Source organism: Pholcus phalangioides, unplaced genomic scaffold (genome assembly GCF_987345545.1).
Source record: "Pholcus phalangioides strain wild (caught in Gottingen) unplaced genomic scaffold, Ppha-v1.0 ptg000015l_1, whole genome shotgun sequence".
NCBI lineage: Eukaryota > Metazoa > Arthropoda > Arachnida > Araneae > Pholcidae > Pholcus > Pholcus phalangioides.
Window position 1 is genome coordinate 74,417,410 of NW_028301608.1, and position 18,869 is coordinate 74,436,278.

The window sequence follows — 18,869 nt, forward strand, 5'->3', positions numbered from 1 at the left end:
ATGTATTTATATATTTGTGTATTTTCAAAAGCCGGGGGCTGTTGTCCCCCCCCCTCCTAAATGACGGGCCTGTTTGCAAGATGAACTTTCGTTATCAATTCAAAATTCTTGTTGAATTGTTCCAAAATTTCCAGTTTTTTAGAGAGAGCGTTTTTTGTTTTTCCGACATTACGAACGACGAATCAGCAAGCAGTGCCGTCTGAATGCATGGACCCACCCGAGCACGGCCTGGGGGCCTCACGAAAATGGGAAGTAATTGAAATTTTCGAGAATTCTCTAGGTTGGGCCTCAGAAAAATCAATTGGCCCGGAGGCCCATGATGCTCTTAAGACGGCCCTGTCAGCAAGCAAAGCACCACATCGAAAGAAAGTTCTTTCGATTATTTCCTGTAGAACTTGCTGTGCATGTGTACCTATTTTTGGCAGACCTGTGCGCCCCCCCCCCCCCCAAATGCTTACAGTAAACTTTCTCGCCCTCTCGGGATAACGTTGAAAACATAGGGAGAGAAAAAATTCTGAAAGGTCATATGGCCGTCAAAACAATGGAAACCCATTTCTTCGGGACTCTCCACATCTGCGTATTCTCAGAAAGAGGCAATAAACAAATCACCTAAGTGTCCACTCTAAATGGTCATTGGCCATCTCACTGGCAATTTTCGTATACATCAGCAATCACCCTAAAATTTATGTCTTTTGCGATGACAATATGCTAGATCTGTTGCAGCAACGCTTTTTCACTGCATACAAAAATTTTGTGCGCATTTGATGGATATAAATCACGTTTTTCTTTTTTCAAAAGTTTCCGAGTTTTAGTCGAAGTGAAAACGTCGAATAATTGAGGTTTTACGTTAAATAAATGAATGAAATATTTTAACATTAAAATGTATTTCTTGTATTGTTGTTTAAAATGTATTGTTACCAATTGCTACCCAAGTTAAACATCGTATAAACATGAAAGTCGTATAACTGAGTGACGTATGAATGAGGTTACTTTGTAATTTGTAGATGTGTCCTATTAAAAATAATCGTTTTTAAACTTTATGAAACACAATTCAACAAACATTGCAACTGGCCTCGATGCAGGGCCAAACTCTTCTGACATAGATTTATTATAATTAACTCTTAATGCTCAAAATAAAAATTTAACAAAAATTCAAAGTTTTAGCTTTGCTTACCGTTCTTTTTGGGCTAGAACCGTAGGATTCATCCAAGTGGGAAAAAGAATCAATTCTATATGTACGCAAACTCGTTCAACTATTTTACTAAAAGATTTCGAACAACTGTATTTTTGCAGAGTGAACCGTAAATATTTTTCTGTGCAACTGATCCAAGAATGTCATCTGTGAATAGAAGTTTTGACGGGAGATGTCTCCTCAAGACAGTACAGCGAATAAAAAAAGGCTGATGCGGAATGTAGTCTTTTTTTCAGAAGCAAGGAAAAACCCCTTGATTTGTTCGGAGAGGGAGGGGGTTACTAGAGGTGCCGTGAGCAAAATCATTTGATTCAGTACACACGTCATTACAGCTATTTTGTACAATACTTTTTGCGGGAAAACGCTTTAAACGAGAAATTTTGATGAGTATCAGTAATAAGAGTTGGCACCAGAGGAAAAAGTAATGCGGGATCCACTGTATACAAAAGCTTGCAGCAAAGCTGTCTTAGTATCGTAACCCGCCCACGAGAGTGGGGCTGGCGGAGCTTCAGGCCTGGACCATTCTTGTCATTTTTTGTCTTTTTTCCACAATATTAGTTCACTATAGAGGGGGTCCGTTGAAGAGCGCAGCCTACGGCCCCTGTTCCAGGATGTTGTGGGGGGGGGTTCATGTGCTTTATCGGCACCCAGAGGCAATTTCGCTGTGGAATACGACGTCTGTTTACTCAAATTTTCATTCTATCGAGACATTATGGCTTTCTACGTACTGAAATAGCAGGGGTCGCGCAGTAGCTATGTAGGTCCCTACACACGCTCGACGACTAGATAAGGATTATTCTAGTGGCTATAGCCCTGAGGACACACAAAATGCTGGTGTCCTTGACGTCTCAGTAGCCATGACCATCACAATGTCTTTTCTTCCTTCCTAGGAGAACGACTGCCATGAGAGGCAGGGGGCCTTGTACAACGTTCTTTTCTTCGTTTCCGGGGGGGGGGGGGGTTCGTTTTTTTTCGTTTACTTGTACATGTGTATAGTTTAAAAAAATTTCAGAGATCTAAGGTACGTAGTTCAAGATATCGGTCCATATGAGTGTAAATTGATATGATTGATATTAAAGAGTCCTGTATTTTCCTATGGGACATATCTGAAAGAAAAAAAATCAAAAAGATCTTTCCACTGGCCCCCGAAGCGACTACACTATTCAGTTTGTACCGCGATTGTTCGGCTTTTTCCTGACTCTGTAGGAAGTGACGTATCACATCTAGAGTTTTTAGTGCATCGTGGAAAGATGGTGCAGATATAGTCCACCGATCACGAGAAGAACACTGGCTACGTCACGTCGGACGATTCTATTATTTACTTCTAGGTAAAGCAACTGCCCATCAAGAATAGCGCATTAGCAACTGTGCTTTCTTGTTTGGCGTCTTTAGCGCTATTTTGGCCTCCTATAAATTTCACTAAAAGCGCCACAGCAGTGCTCTCGATAACGTCGTCATCACAGTGTTTTTGTTCCGTAAACACCGGCTGTTCGACAATGTCGTCTTAAGGCATTGTCGCATTAGATTCACAAAAATAAGATCAGGTTGAAATTTTCCAGAATTTACGTGGTAGGGCCTCAGAAAAATCACTTGGCCCGGGAAAGCCTGTGATGCTTTTAAGACGGCCCGGTTGCTCGAGCACTTATGGCACATTATTTTAATACAAAAAATATATTTTTTATTCCACAGATGGGATCGAAAACTCCAGCCTTTTTTTAATAAACAGTTCCATGCATGAAGCTGAAGCCGAACACTGCTTGTATAAAACATTTTTGACCATGGCCCCCAGAAGGATGGGCTATTACACCGCACACCAACTCCGGTCATATATCACCATACGGTAATTTCCAACCAGTGGAGTTGGGTAGGAAATGAAGGCTCCATCCATCGGTGGTCGCCCTAGGCTCGGTAGGTAAAGAACTTGCTTTGAATGTTCTATGCCCTGATTCGAACCCATGGACCTTGATGGTAACCTTCGTAGTGGCAGACGAGCTGAAGACGAAGGATGGGCTGACAAAATCCAGCCTATAGGAGAATTCTTATAATTTTTTTTTTTTCCACACTATAAATTCAGAATGGACAGCCAGTGAGAGATCCCAGTCAGGATTTCTGCTGCAGCATGAGAGGACCATTCTTCCGATGCCCTTAAGCATGGCCCCCACATCTTGCAGCCGGGCTCTCAGATTGGAATCTTCGATGGGTCACTCTAAAATGAATTTATAGTTGTAAAAAATGATTAGAATCATCCAGGGCTGGATCCCTGTCAGCCCTGTCCTTGCGGGGACATGCCCTTAAGGTGGCTATAGACGTAACTGCAAACTTGGCAAGAAGGCATGCTCAATCTTTTTATTTGTCACTACTGCATTTGTCACCTATTTAAAAAGCCCATATGAGTAGCTTCTGTGGAGAAAGTAAAAAAGACGATATGGCTATAAGAGAAGGTAAACACAAGAAGAATGGCTAATTGCTAGCAGGTGGCATTCTCTTGCTGCGGTATAGAAATTAAACCGAAGAAAATGCCATATAATTTACAGTAGTAATAAATTATTATATTAATAATACTCCTTTTGTATTAAATTATTAATTTAAAGTAATTTTACTCCCTTTATTAATAAATGATCACTACTCCCTTCGAATTTTTTTCTGTATCAAATATTTTATTTCAAAATATTAAATTTAATAAAAATTTAATTTACTTCCAAAATTTTTTACAATTTTCTTGTACATCTTTTGACAAACGCCAACACAAAAAGTGCAGCTCACTCAAGCGTGAAGATTGACGGAGTTCACCGAAGCGTGAAGAATACCCTCATAACAGAGAGAACCGATTTGCGGCCTTTACTGGCAACCCGAGATAATTTTTATCCTTTCCCTGCGCCGAAATGAACCCTCTCCAGAGAGGGTGGTTCGCGTAACTCTTCTCGTGATCTGAGGACTTCATCTGAACTTTCTGATTCTGTTTCTTCGAAACATGGAGCACTTGCTTTGGGTGATTGATTCTAGAATATTGTCGTCTTCCAAAAGTCCTGAAGTTACAAGATCAGAGTCAATACTCACAAATTCATCGTCAATATAATCACCAATACTGCTATTTATGCTTTCTTCAAACTCAATCTGGGGGAGTCTTCACAGGAGAAATAATCTTTTTATTTTAATTAATTAATTTTCTTTGGAGAAATAAGTGTTCTCCAAAGACTCAGAGCATAAACCAACATGACAGAAGCAGTCGCAAATCGGGGCACTCGTGATGAGTTCCATGCAGAATCAATCATTTTAACTACATTTAAAACAAATTTTTGCATCCATTCTAACATTCACAAATTTTTTGTCTAATTTTCTGTAAAAAGTTTTCTTACTTGGGATAATTCCTAATTTCCTTGATTGAGATTTTTGCAAAAACTTTTGCTTTCCTTGAATTATTGGTCCTGATAATGGGATTGAGTGGGATTGAGGGATTTGAACCACAAAAGAGTTGCTTCCTCTACATCGCTGAATTCTGATTTCTTCTGCGTTTTCTGCTTGGTTTATAAGAAGATTCAAATGCTGAAAAAAATTTTCCCTAATTTTTAGCAAATGTTGAAATGGGTTCCGTGTGTTGTAAATATGAAATCTATACTTAATCTTTCTTAACTGTGAACCACATCATATATATTTTTCCTTGTTTTTACTTTTACTGTGAGTGGCAACTCTCGTGGGTGTTTGTTGTGTTGTTATCTTCGGCCATGTAAGCGGTTATATCTTAACTTCACTTATGAAATAAATGTTCTCTTAACTTCAAGATCTTTATTAAGTTTCTGTTTAGGCAGTAAATATAAGTGGTTATGTGCCCAGCGATGATTCTACTGCACGGATGTTTAATAGTTGATTGATACGGCCATAACGTTACCGGCAGTACTAAGCCTAACGAGGTGATTTGCACGTGTCTATCTTCTTCCCTGTTCTTTGAGAGATTTCGATAATCCGGTATGGATAAATTTGGTTCCATAGAGAAATTGGAGGGAGAGAGCAACTGGGTGAGCTGGAAGTTTGACATTGAACTCCAGCTTACGGTGCAAAAGGCCATGCCTATTGTGTTAGGCAGGTTGACGAAGCCGGAACTGCCTGCCGCTGCCGTGACAGAAGAAATGAAAGCTTACTCGACAGCCCTAAAGGTATATGAGGATGCGGAAGCAATAGCTCGATATATCATAGGCTCGAGTGTTCGGGCTGAGCCTAAACAACACATCCTCACATGCAAAACAGCAAGAGAAATGTGGAATGCCCTTCACAGTGTGTATGAGCAGAAAAATGAAAGACGATTTGTTGTACAGTCAGTTATTCTCATACTCAAAAGATGTCACTGACAGCATTGCCACGCATGTGTTGAAACTACAGAGGATTTGGCAGGATCTGCAGGAGGAACTAAAAGGTGAGGGTGTCAACTTCTCAAATCTATGTTGTTGAACAGAATTTTGAACACCTTGCCTAATGAATATCTGGAGTTCAAAAATGCATGGGAGTCCGTTCTTCACACTGAAAGAACTGTTTCTGGTCTCACAGAAAGGTTACGTTTGCATGAACAACGGTTAGAAGAGGAAAAGTCTGCTGAAAACAGGAATGTTGCGTTCGTTGCAAAACCTGGCAAAGCTTTTGGTAAATATGACAAAACTGCTGCTGCTGGTGATGCTCAGAAAGAGACTAAAAACAAGAAATTCAAATGTTATGCCTGCGGTCGTCCTGGGCATTTGAAAAAGAACTGTTTTACCTTAAAGGCGGGAAATGCTGAGAACGGTGAAGCTCGCAAGTCAGGACAAGCATTTGTGTCTGTTGCTGGTATGCAGAGCGAAGACTATTGGCTTGTCGATTCTGGTGCCTCACACCACATTCCATCCAAGCTGCATTGGTTCTCCTCATATGAACAGTTTGATACTCCAAGGCTGTTGAGACTGGGTGATGGGTGATCCATGTTTGCCAGAGGCATTTGTGAAATAAGAATTGAAATGCTTGTCAATGGGACTTGGGAACCAGGCAGTCTCGCTAAGGTTTGGTATGCTCCAGATTTTGACCAAAATCTTTTCTCATCTGGTGCTGCATTAGATAATGGCCTGCATGAGTATGCTAACAGTAAAGGCAGTGAATTTAAGAAACCTGATGGTAAAACTGTGGCTGTCAGTATCGGGCATAACAGTGTGTATAGACTGTTAATGAGAGTTTTGAGTCCAGAATCGGCTTGTGTGAGTGTAGACGATGATTGTTTATAGCTATAGCATGAACATTTGGGACACCAAAATAAGTGCTATGTGCAGAAGTTTTTGAGGCAACGTGGCATTGGATGATGAATGCTGTGATGCCTGTGTATATGGAAAAATGCATAGGCTTAGCTTTGGCTCTCGTCAAGATCGCCCTACTTTACCTGGTCAACTTGTTCACGCAGATGTATGTGGACCTATGCCAGAGAAATCACTTGGTGGAAACAGATATTTTGTAGCATTTAAAGATGATTACTCCAAGTATAGAAGTGTATATTTGATAAAAGAAAAGTCCCAAGTGAAAGATATGTTGTCTAGGTGAGGTCGAGGCTGAGGTCAAGACAGCTGGTTATACCCTGAAAGAACTGCTAACTGATGGAGGTGGGGAATTTAATAATACATATGTCCACAAAATTGTGCAGAAGGAGGGTCTTGATCATCGGAAATCGATGCCTTACACTCCTGAACAGAATGGGGCCATCGAAAGGGAAAACAGAATTCTGGTTGAAGCTGCAAGGTCGATGTTACATGCTAAAGAACTCCCAGAGAAATTATGGGGTGAGGCAGTAAATACTGCTGCATATGTTTTGAATCTTACAGAACCTACTCCTGAAGAAGGCAAGTCCCCCTTCGAATTGTGGTTCAAGAAAGCGCCAGTAATTGACCATTTGAGAGTCTTTGGTGCTGAATGCTTTGTACATATTCCCAAGCAAAAGCGAAGAAAGTTTGACAAGAAGGCTGGGAAGGGTTACCTAGTAGGATACTGTGGTAACGTAACAAAGATGGTTATCGAGTGTGGTTACCAGATAAGGATGGATGTCATCTTGACTAGGGACATTGTTTTTAAGTGTGAATTGTCAAAAAGGATATATATGAACCAGTTGCCAAAACTTTCTTCAGAAAATGCTTGTGAAGAAACTGAAGAAACCAGTAATGGTACAGGGGAAGCTATTCCAAGTCAGAAAAGCACTGGGGCTGAGGAAAGTCTGGTTAATTTGAGAGATCGGTCTCAGTTGCATAAACCATCAAGATTTGAGGGTTTTGTTATGCTTGCAGAGGATGATGAACCAACAACACTCAGAGAAGCATTGAATTTGAATGATGTTGATAAATGGAAAATTGCAATGCAAGAACTGGATTCACTTGCTGAAAGTGACACCTGGAAGTTGGTAAAATTGCCAGAAGGTAGAAAAGCGATAGAGAATCGCTGGGTCTACAAAATTAAGAGAATCACAGATGGTACAATAGAGCGTTTCAAAGCAAGGTTGGTAGTGAAAGGTTTCTCCCAACAACCAGGAATAGACTTTCATGAAACATTTAGTCTCGTAGTTCGTTGGGACACAATCAGAACTGTTTTAAGTATAGCAGCCAGCGAACAGCTAAAACTAGCTCAGTTCGATGTAAGAAGTGCGTTTCTTTATGGGGAGCTAAACGAAGAAATTTATAAGAAGTAGCCCCAAGGACTTGAGGATGGATCCGGACAAGTTTGCAAGTTGCAGAAAAGTATATACGGACTGAAACAGGCCCCTAGATGTTGGAATCATAAATTTAATGATTTCCTTTGGGGTTGTGAAATGAAACAGATGGATAGCGATCCATGTTTATTTGTCAGTGAGAATAAGTCATTATTTTTGGTACTGTATTGTTGATGATGGAATCATTGCTGCAAAGGAGGAAAAACAACTGGAAATGTTTCTGATGAAACTGAAAGAAGCATTTAGTGTGAGGGTTGAACCCGCAAAATACTTCCTGGGAATGCAGATCCAGTCTTTGGATGATGGTTCTATTTTTATTCACCAGGAAAATTACTGCAATAAAGTTTTGAACTGCTTCAATATGTTAACTGCTAATCCTGTATGTATCCCTATAGATAAGAGTATCTTTGCAGGAACATTCTGATGCATTAGATGAAGACGTGCCATATGGAAAAGCAGTAAGAAGCCTGATGTACCTGTGTATAGTGACACACACCACAAATGCACTATTTTGTTCTGCGCCTCACATACTCGGGCAGCGAGACGAGGAGGAGATAGAGGCGGCTCAAGAGGTACGCGACTCTTTCAAGCCGGTTTGTTTTCATCGCGAGGTAAAATCAGACGCTATTTGGGGATTGGTCAGTTTTCTCCCCTTTTTTTTTCTCCTCACTCTCTTGGAAAAAAAAGAGAACTTCTGAAAGGGGGATCATCATCATCCATTTGGTTTGGAGGGGGTTTTCGGATGTTTTTCCACTTTTGGCGCTCTCTCTTCTTTTCGATTCCCATTGTGCTTAACCCAATCTATCCTAATTTAAAAGTTTGATGATTGTTGTGATAGCATTTTACGGATTAATTACCCCGTCATTTTTTTAGACGTGAATATTTTTCAAAATCTTACTGGGACTATGAGATAGATATTTCGCAAGTTTCCGCCCATCCCATTGCGCTTTTTGCATGGAAAACTACACTATGTGCAAGAGAACTTCCTTCTGACGAACGAACAGTTCTGCAACTAGGAAGGGAGCGGGAGGGGGTGTGGTTTCCCGGGCGTAGTATCAGAAGGGGCGCAAATTCCATCCCTTAAATTTCATCTTTTCAATTGTCCCTGAATAGTTTTTAATAACAAACGTACTGCCATGGGACATAGGCACCAGAACATGGCGGGGGGGGGGGGGCTATTTCAACCCCCCAATAAATTTTGTGTTAGGGGGCTGAGAACCCCCTTCCCCAATTAATGAATAAATAATGCGGGGCACTGCACCCTTCTACAGACGGGCTCAAGGCTCACCACAGAACGACTGGCAACTTTCAGCCCTCTCAATGTTTTTCATGCCCACGCCTTTGCCCTGGGCTGCAAAATGTAAAGGGTGGCAAATTTTTGTCGGAAACTGGAAAACCACTAAAAGATCATAAGTTATATACCACTATAAATCATTATGCAGTCGCTGGGGCGGAAAAATCATTTCTTCCCCACAAAGACATCAAAAATCGTTTACAAAGAAAACTATCTATGTACTGTCTATACCAGCGGTTCTCAACCAGTGCTCCACGTGCACTGGTTGAGGGGGCTCCGCGTTCACTCGATGAAAGTAAAATGAACCAGTAAATTTTATGACCAAATGAAAAAAAAAAAAAAACGTAGCGTACGGGGCTCCGCCGTAGAAATTATATTGGGGCTCAAACTGAAATTAAAAAGGGCTCCGTGACTCAGAAAAAAGGTTGAGAATTGCTGGTCGACACTAATTTTCTACTCAATATTGAACATGTTCTTAGAATTTCAACAAAAAAAATTTGTAGAGATTTTTCCAGGAACGTCATTTCAACGTTTTCCAGGGTAGGGGGGAAGGCAAAGAGAGAAAACACACATGAACTCAATGTATGTATATCTACTCTATAATATAAAACACAAACTCGAAAAGTGCCTGTTTCTAAGTAACTGAAATTAGTGACGATTTTATGTTACGGAAGTGGGTGACGTTTTTTGAGTGGCAGAAATCGGTTACGATTTTGGGTCAAGTATTTATTTAACTCTAGCACATTCGGGACCCATTTGACCCATCGGGACCAAGTTACGTGCATTTACGGAGAGGCTCCCACATCCTACAGCAGGGCGCCTAGACTGGAATAGATGGCGAGCCCCCAAACCAGCTTTTCAGGGGCCTTCTATGGTTAATTTATAGTGTGAAAAATCAAAAAGTGATAAGAATCGTTCCGGCCCCTGTCAGCCCTGCCCTTGTGGGGAGGGGGGCATGTCGAGAGGTATAATATACGTATAACACCAGTGCTCCCAACACACAGGGTCAGGGTACCCGGGGGATTGCACGTATACCTTAATGGGGAAGTTAAAAGGTTTGATTTCCAGGGCCCTTGATGGATCTCGTTGATTTCTTGCTGCTTTAACATTGAAAAATTTGCGATAGCGGAAGCCCAAAAGCCCAAGATATATCCAGTCTGGGGACCCCATAAAATTTGCGAATTCGGTCACGGGTAACTGAGGGGGCGGGCTGAAATTTATTCGTTGGTAAAATGAATACAAATGAACATTTGCCATGGCACTCACGGGGGGATGTATGACAAGCTCCGAGGGGACCGTTTCATTTTGGGGCCCTGGATGAATGTCATTCTTTTCTGTTATTTAACGTTTTAGAATTTGCAACAACGAAAGCACAAGATAAAGCCAATCTGGGGGCCTCACTAAAAGTATGCGAATTGGTGTCCCAGGTAATTGGTTGGGGACCCTGGATTTTATTCGTTGGTAAAATGAATACAAATGGAAATTTTCATGGCGATCGCACCGGGGATGACCAACAAGCTTCCAAGTCGGGGGCCCCATGTTTACAGGTTCTCCTTTGGGGGCCCTGGATGAATCTCATTCTTTTCTGTTGTTTAACATTGTACAATTTGCAACAGCGGAAGCGCGAGATAAAACCAGAATTCAATCTGCGTCCCCCACTAAAAATCTGAGTATTGGGTCCCTGCTGCTGAACGGGGGCCGCCCTGGATTTCATTCGTTGTAAAATTGATAAAAATTTAAAATTTTCGTGGCCCCTCACCGGGGAGATGTCCGACAAGTCTCCAGGTCGTGACCCCATGGAAATGTTGACAGGTTTCATTTTGGGTGTCCCTTGATGAATCTCATTGATTTTTGTTGTTTAACAATTTAATTGGTTGGGGGCCTTGGACTTTATTCGTTGGTAAAATGAATACAAATGAAAATTTTTCATGGCACTTGCAGCGGGGAATGACCAACAAGCTTCCAAGTCGGGGCCCCATGTTTACAGGTTTCATTTTGGGGGCCCTGGATGAATCTCATTCTTTTCTGTCGTTTAACATTGTGAAATTTCCAACACATCGATAGCCCGAGATAAATCCAGTCTGGGCTCCGCTAAAATTCAGCGAATTGGAGTCTGGGGACCCCGTGGGGGTACTTGATGAATCACATTTGTTTTATGTTGTTTTATTATTGTAAAATTTGCTTCTTCAGTAAGCTGGTGCTTTCACATGTCCCTTTCCATAACGCTGATGAAGTGGGACGAAATAAACAAGACATGTTGTGATGAGATGGGGGGAAGGGGGGTTGGCCGCCAAAAGCTGCAGGGGCACAGAGCCCCTAGTGTATATATATATATATTTGTATGTACATATACCATTTTTATTGTATTTTCAAAAGCTCCCCTCCCTCGAATGGCGCCCCTTGATTTGTCAATACGTTGATGGATTAGCAGGGGTTCTCAAACTGTGCGCACCAACCTTTGTCAGGGGTGCAGCTTCGCAGTGGTCCTGACAAAGGTTTTTCAAAGAAATGCTTTGCTTACAACTGTTCTTCACATAGGCGTACGTACGGCAGAATGTTCTCGGGGAGGGGGGGGTTCAAATTTGTTTTTCCTTCTGCGGGTTTTACGTTTTTTTCCGGCAAAATAACACTATAATCTTGGCTTAGGTGGGGGGGTTAGAACCCCAAATCCCCCCCCCCTTTGCGTACGCCAATGGCTCTTCATAAGGGAAATTGGTCACGCGGGTGGAAAATGTTTGAGATCCCGTTTTTTAGGAAAACGAATAAACACCGTGATGATTGCTCATCGCTTACTAACATTGTCGAAACATGGTTTCGGTTTTTTCTCTTTTATTTTATTGTACTGAATATCTATTATTTCCGTGGATTTGAATTGGAATGCCGTGTGTTATGAAAGAGGCACAAGATTTTTTTCTGATGCAAATAATGAACATCTCACACACAATACATATTTCTGTATTTCTTAAAAAATCGAAACCAGTTGATTGCAGCATCCGTGCGTTCATTGAAATTGGTTATGCACGGAACATGCCGGTTATAAGCAGTGCCGTCGTAAGGCATGGGCCCACCAGGGCAAGGACCGTGGGACCTCAAGATAAAAAAGGCTTCACAAAAGTGAGATGTGGTTGAGATTTTCGGGAATTTGCCTTGTAGGGCCTCAGAAAAATCCTTTGGCCCTTGGGCCCCATGATGCTCTTAAGACGGCCCTGCATATAGGAGGAATCTGTAACTCTGGGATTTCATAAATAATGGATCCACACTGATAATTTGTGCTTAACCACCACGTATACATTTATCGCTAATAACAATCATTTTCATAATGATACGCTGGCCATAAAAAAATTACGGTTTCATCATCGAGGTGTAAGGATAACTTCTCACTTCATCTCATTAACAGTGATATTTTATTTTGAAAGTATCGAAATTAGCTTCTGCGGATTGTAGGCATGTAGTGTCTAACTAATTGTATTGTCTCTCTATCTTGATTGAAGTATAATTATTTCAATCTTTATACATATTGTGCAATAATATTCGAAACAACGGTTTGATACAAGAAGTCATTAAAAACATATATAAACAGGACTTGTAGTCTTTTGAGGATTAACGCATTTATTGCAGCGCTTCTCAACCTTTTTTGACCCACGGAGCCCTTTTCCGGTATGTAATTTCTATGGCGGAGCCCCAGACGCCTATTTTTTTTATTTATTCATCAAAGTTTCTGACTTATTTTTATTATTCAAAAATATTAATTATTTTTTTCAAATTTACTGGTTTTTTTTTATTTATTTTCCTCGAGTGGCCACGGAACCCCTGGCAGTTTGCACGGAACCCTAAGACATCTGCGGGGCACTGGTTGAGAACCGCTGGTTTATCGGAATCCTCTAATATTGCCAAACTGATTGATTTGGCATGAACAGGCTGGTAGGGTTACTAGTTGGCGAGATGTCACGTTTCCCGATCAAAGGCCTTCTTTTCTTGAACGCCTGCAGTCATTTTCGCTCTCCTCTGTCTCCTCAGTATGTTACGGGACATCGATGCTGATCTCGATGTATTTTCTCTTTTGAAATCGCTCTCTTTGTCGTCTCCCCAGTATGTGTTCGGCCTTAAGGTACTTGTAAGGAACATCAAAATTGGGTATTTTATACAAAGCAAGTGTTCGAAATAAATGGGAAGCCTTCAGTGATGCTGATTATGCTGGCGATGCAATTACCAGAAAATCTACTTCTGGCATGGTCTTCAAATACAGTGGAGGAGCCATCACCTGGGCAAGTAAACGCCAGAATTGTGTTTCGCTCTCTACTACAGAAGCTGAATTTGTCGCTGCAAGTCAGGCAGCTAAAGAAGCCGTTTGGTTGCACAGACTTTTTTTAGACCTGTGTACGATAATTACTGTGCCAGTCTTACAAGTTGACAATGAAAGTGCCATAAGATTGATTAAGAATCCAGAATTTCACAATAGAACAAAGCATATACAGGGTGATCAGCGAGTAAGCCCTTATTTCAAAATTAAATATCTATACAACAAAGATCAATAGAATTATGCGGTAAACAGTACATTTATTAGCAAAACTGTAAGAATGTTGTACAGAAATTTCGAAAATTTAGTTACAAAAACTGTTAACAGATGGCGCTCTGTGCTGAAAACTTTCTCTGAAAGGAGTCTAAAACAAAAAAAAAAAAGTCAAGCAGTCTTTGCAATCAGATCACAATATTTTCAAAATTTTCACCGTCCGTAACAATGAGGTGGCGTAAACGAACAATGAAATTTGACATCACGTCTTGCAATGTCTCAACAGAAATGGAATCACATGCAACACCAATCAACGATTCAAGCTCATCCAGAGTAGCGGGATTGTTTCGATAGACAGTGTCTTTCAATGCGCCTCACAGAAAGAAGTCACAAGGAGTCCGATCGGGAGAATATGGAGGCAAATCTATTCCTGTGTCAGTAAATTTCGGATAATCTAACGCAATTACTCTATTCCCAAAGTATTCATGAAGAAAGCGAAAAACTTAATCTGTTCGATGTGGTCGAGCCCCATCTTGCATGAACCAGTCGATACCTGGTCGATCCTCCAACGCTAGATGTGTGCTGACAAATTGTTCCAAAATTTTAACGTAACGTTCAGTAGTAATCTTTTCTCGCACGAAGAAGGGCCCGATAATGCCTCTGGCGCATACCGCATCCCATGCAGTAACTTTAGGCGAATGCAGTGGTTTCTCTTCACACATATGAGGATTTTCGGAACCCCAAAATCTCCAGTTTTGTTTATTTACGAATCCATTCAAGTGAAAATGTGCTTCATCTGTGAACCAGATGCAGCCCACATCAAATCCTTCGTTGTCGATCATTGTGAGAATCTGATTCGCAAAGTCAACCCTTTGTCGAACAGCTTTCATGGGTATGGCCTGATGACTTTGGATTTTGTATAGAAACATCTGTAGGCTATTTCTCAATATTTTTTACGTGCTCGTGTACTTCAAACCAGTCTCTGATGCAATTCTTCGGATGCTTTTCCTAGGATTTTGCTGAACAATTCCAAAAACTTTGGCTGCATTTTCAGGAGTGACTACTGTTTGCCTAGGCCCAACATTTCCTTCTCGATGATCATCCACGCTGCCAGTCCGTTCAAATTTGGCGAAGAGCATGCGAATGGTTTTCGCATCGGGTCCAACTGGAACATTGAATCGGTTTTGAAAACTGCGCCTTGTTGCCGTAGGACTGTGTTCTAATCTGTGATATTCCAGTACCAAAAAAACACATTCAATGGAATACATTGTTTGAATTTCTACACGCTAGCCTCTTTTCACTATCCAACAGTCGTACTGATCGCTTTAGACTTCGAAGCACGTTTTAAAGGCTATTTATAGGTATCATTCCGATTACAGCGCCATCTGTTAGGTTTTTGTAACTAAATTTTCGAAATTTCTGTACAAATTTCTTAGTTTTGCTAATAAACGTACCGTTTACCGCATAATTCTATTGATCTTTGTTGTAGAGATATTTAATTTTGAAATAAGGGCTTATTCGCTGATCACCCTGTAGATGTGCGATATAAGTTTGTTGGAGAAAAGTTTCAGAGTGGATTACTAGATGTTCAGTACTGCAGTAGTGAAAATCAGGCAACTGATATATTCACAAAACCTTTGTCAAAAGTTCGATTTGAAAGACTTCGTCAGTTAATTGGCATATGTGAACTTTAAGAACATTATCTGAAGTACTTTCTTTGTCTTCATTATTTCACATATATGTTGAAAGTATAGATTTAGGGGAAGTATTGTAAATATGAAATCTATACTTAATCTTTCTTAACCGTGAACCGCATCGTATATATTTTTTCTTGTTTTTACTTCTACTGTGAGTGGCAACTCTTGCGGGTGTTTGTTGTGTTATCTTCGGCCATGTAAGTGGTTATATCCAAACTTCACTTATGAAATAAATGTTCTCTTAACTTCAAGATCTTTATTAAGTTTCTGTTTAGGCAGTAAATATAAGTCCGTGCAACTCCATATTCTTTGGCGAGTTCACTCTGAGTTTTCCTGATTCTAGTTTTTTGAAAATTTCAACTTTTGATTTTAAAGTTAAAGTATGAAGTTCGTTTGGAGCCATTGCATTCACGGCCGTTGATACTCACAATGATAACCAAATGACATATTCAGCCTCTAACCAGGCTTTAGCTCTTTTTTCTTTTACTCCTTTTCCAAGAAATCGTGAAACCGAGTTCCGCCAAACTCATTCTCCACAACAGACAAAAAATATTAAAACTTACAACAGATAAGATTTTTTATCCCTATTGGATGTTGAAATGGTCAACATCCAATAGGGATCACTTCACACTTTAGGGTTCATCTGCACTTCTTTTGACCATGAAAAGAATGAAGGACCTATCCTGGAAACGCCACTAAAATTATAGGCCGGCCAAGAGGCTTCAAACATTCATTATTCACATAAACACTCCCACCCATAGCGCAAAAAAGGTACCCATCATATAGAACAAAGAAACAAAGGATTATCAAAGTACCCATGGACAACGTCGAAAATTTCTTAGAATGGTAAAATACGGGCAATTGTAAAAACCAATCGTAGTAAAGGGACACAAGTCGTAGTCGACTTAAGTGGAGTTAAGCCAAACGTGTTTCCCCTTCATTGAAATTAGTATTGGGCCAACCAAAGCAATCATACATGTAGAGTTATCCAAGTGTCGAGTTACTGAGAGTCTAATGTATATATATAAATAAATATCAAGAAGTCTCAATTTTTTTGATTTAAAAAAATATAATTCTCTTCTAGGCGAAGTCTCTATGTACCTTGGGGGGGGGGGGGGGGGGAAGGAGACACTCCATTCTTCTGAGCTGAAATAACACTTTCTTAAAGTAAAATGTAATCCTGTGTATGCTACAAGCATATATAAAAACTGTGTATTTTATTTACTGCCAAAATTTTAAAGTGCTACGAAATAACATTTTTGCTGCTATGAAAATAATTTTTCCTGCTACAAAAATCAAATCTTCATTTTCCACCTCTGAACCATGGAATCCCTGAGAAGTGCACACGGAGCACTGGTTGACTTTATAACCACTGTTATACAGTATTTCTACAGAAATATAACAAATAAAAAAAATATTTATTTTTAAAAAATGTAATATATATTTTTAAAACAACCCCGCCCCCTTCCTCCCATACACCTGTGTGAGCACCCATGGGTTGAAAATACTTCTGATGCCCCTGTGTAGATGTGCTGCTTAGTTCATTTTTACAAAATTAAGATTTGAGGTGGTGGGCCACATCAGATAACACTGAGGGTCATGGGTTTAGCATATATGGCTTACTGGGTGGTTGGCAGTGAATTTCTTAGCCTTCAAATAGCATTAAAATTAACAGAAATTGGTTAATTATAATCATATGTAAAGGTATTTTTTTCCGAAATTGTAATTTGTTTTAAAATATTTTTTGCACCAAAAATTTTTGATCGCTTCGGGGCATAAGGGGGCTTATACACCCCCGTGTACTCCTTCTGATATCAATATGCTTTAAGAGGTGGAGGCAGAGATGACAAAATTTTGCTGACAATGGGGAGAAGTCAAAAATGGCTAAAAATCTGCTGAGCTGACAATACTTGAACTGCCCCATTTAAAAAAAAGTTTATTTTTCTCTGAAAAAACACTGGCAAATTTTGTTTGTGTGCAAAGGTGTCTTTAAAGGTGAACAATTTTTTTTTTTTTTTTAATTTGGAGGACATTCTGACAGTAGGGCGAGTACAGGGTTTCAGATGCCTGACAATTGTCCGGCTGAAATTTGTTAAAAAGGTCAAAAAGCCGACAAAAATATTTAGCAGCTTAACTTTTTTTTTCCTCTGAAAAAATCATAAAAAACCCTAAAAAAAACCCCTTCCCCGGTGAATTTCTGCCATGAACACTTTTTCAGCTAAAGATGACCAAAAACTGCAACTACCAAGATAAGAAACAATAACTGAAAAAGAAGAGATGAAATAATGGGAAAATTATAAGGTCATATTTTTTCAAATTTTTTTAGGTCATAAAAATCTGAGCCCTTGTAATGTGCTATTTTTCGTGGTGCCATTACTTTTACGAATATTCAAGTTAAATATTGCCAGTCATGATACACAGATTCTCTTACAGCATTTCGAGTTTATTTTGTTTTCTGAACAACCATGTTACATCAATCATACTACTTCGATTAACGCACTACTAATAACTGAATAACATTATTATTAATATTTCAAGATACCAGCACTTTCACAACAAACATAATTTTAGTCACTCACTTATTTTAATTCATCAATGCTTGGCTTTTTCCCATTCCGAGAGAATTCGAAACGTGACTACTCCATGAACCCTCTTCACTCTCTCTGCCAAAAAAGTTAGCTTTGGATCAACGCTTGGTCAAAGCTAATATTGTGTACACGCCCTTTTGGTCAGAAATTTTTTTGTTTTGGTCAGGAAGAGTCAGGAAAATGACTCGGATTTTGTTGGGAACCTTGACATGTTAAAGACTTTATAGTTATGTTCAACATAATCATATTTCGATAAAAGTGTCAAAAATCATAAAAGTGTCACAACTATCCTTATTTTTAACAATTTTCTTCTCTTACACAGGTTTACAAGAATTTGTATGAAACAATTGTGCAAACCCCTGGAGCTCTAGAACGTGCTCCATGGTGGGAAGAATTCATGAAAAAACCAAATGTAAATTCGGTTCAAGCAAAACTATGACTTTGACATTCCAGGCTATGTGAAAAGTTTTATCCTATAAAACCAAAATGTCACATGCTTTTGCCAGATGCCAGTTTTGAAGAGGAAAAATATATATTTACTAATTTGTTAAATTTGTCTAAAATTTACCATGCAATTCATGATGTATGTTGCGAATCTATTGGCTGTAAATAATAAAGCTACAAATATATTGAAGTGTTATTATTGCTATGGACAAGTGTAAGTAGCTCTAAACACCTTTCATTTGATTGCATCATTCTTGGATGCCTTCCGTTTTTATGAACAAAAAAGCATATACTGGTAAAAAAAATTCAGATCTGTTGATGGTGAATAATATTGGAGACGAAAAACCGTACCCAAAAATGTTTTTCTTTAATTTGCAGGAGGGTCTTCAACAAATTGCCCATGGGCCGCTCTGCACATCAACATTACTGTTACTGGTTAGT

General features: G+C 39.7%; 1 protein-coding gene across 3 annotated transcripts in view; it reads left to right on the forward strand.

Annotated features, from left to right (window-relative positions):
• LOC149076666 (peroxisomal acyl-coenzyme A oxidase 3-like) overlaps positions 1-18,613 on the forward strand; it is a 390,438-nt gene extending 371,825 nt beyond the window's left edge. For all 3 annotated transcript variants that reach the window (XR_016194088.1, XM_089244296.1, XM_089244298.1), the window contains one exon: positions 18,307-18,613. Coding sequence is in view for 2 of the 3 variants with exons in the window: in XM_089244296.1 (XP_089100422.1) it covers positions 18,307-18,423 (117 nt within the window). In the remaining variant the exon portion in view is untranslated. The remainder of the gene's footprint in view (positions 1-18,306) is intronic.
• The last annotated feature ends 256 nt before the right edge of the window (positions 18,614-18,869 follow it).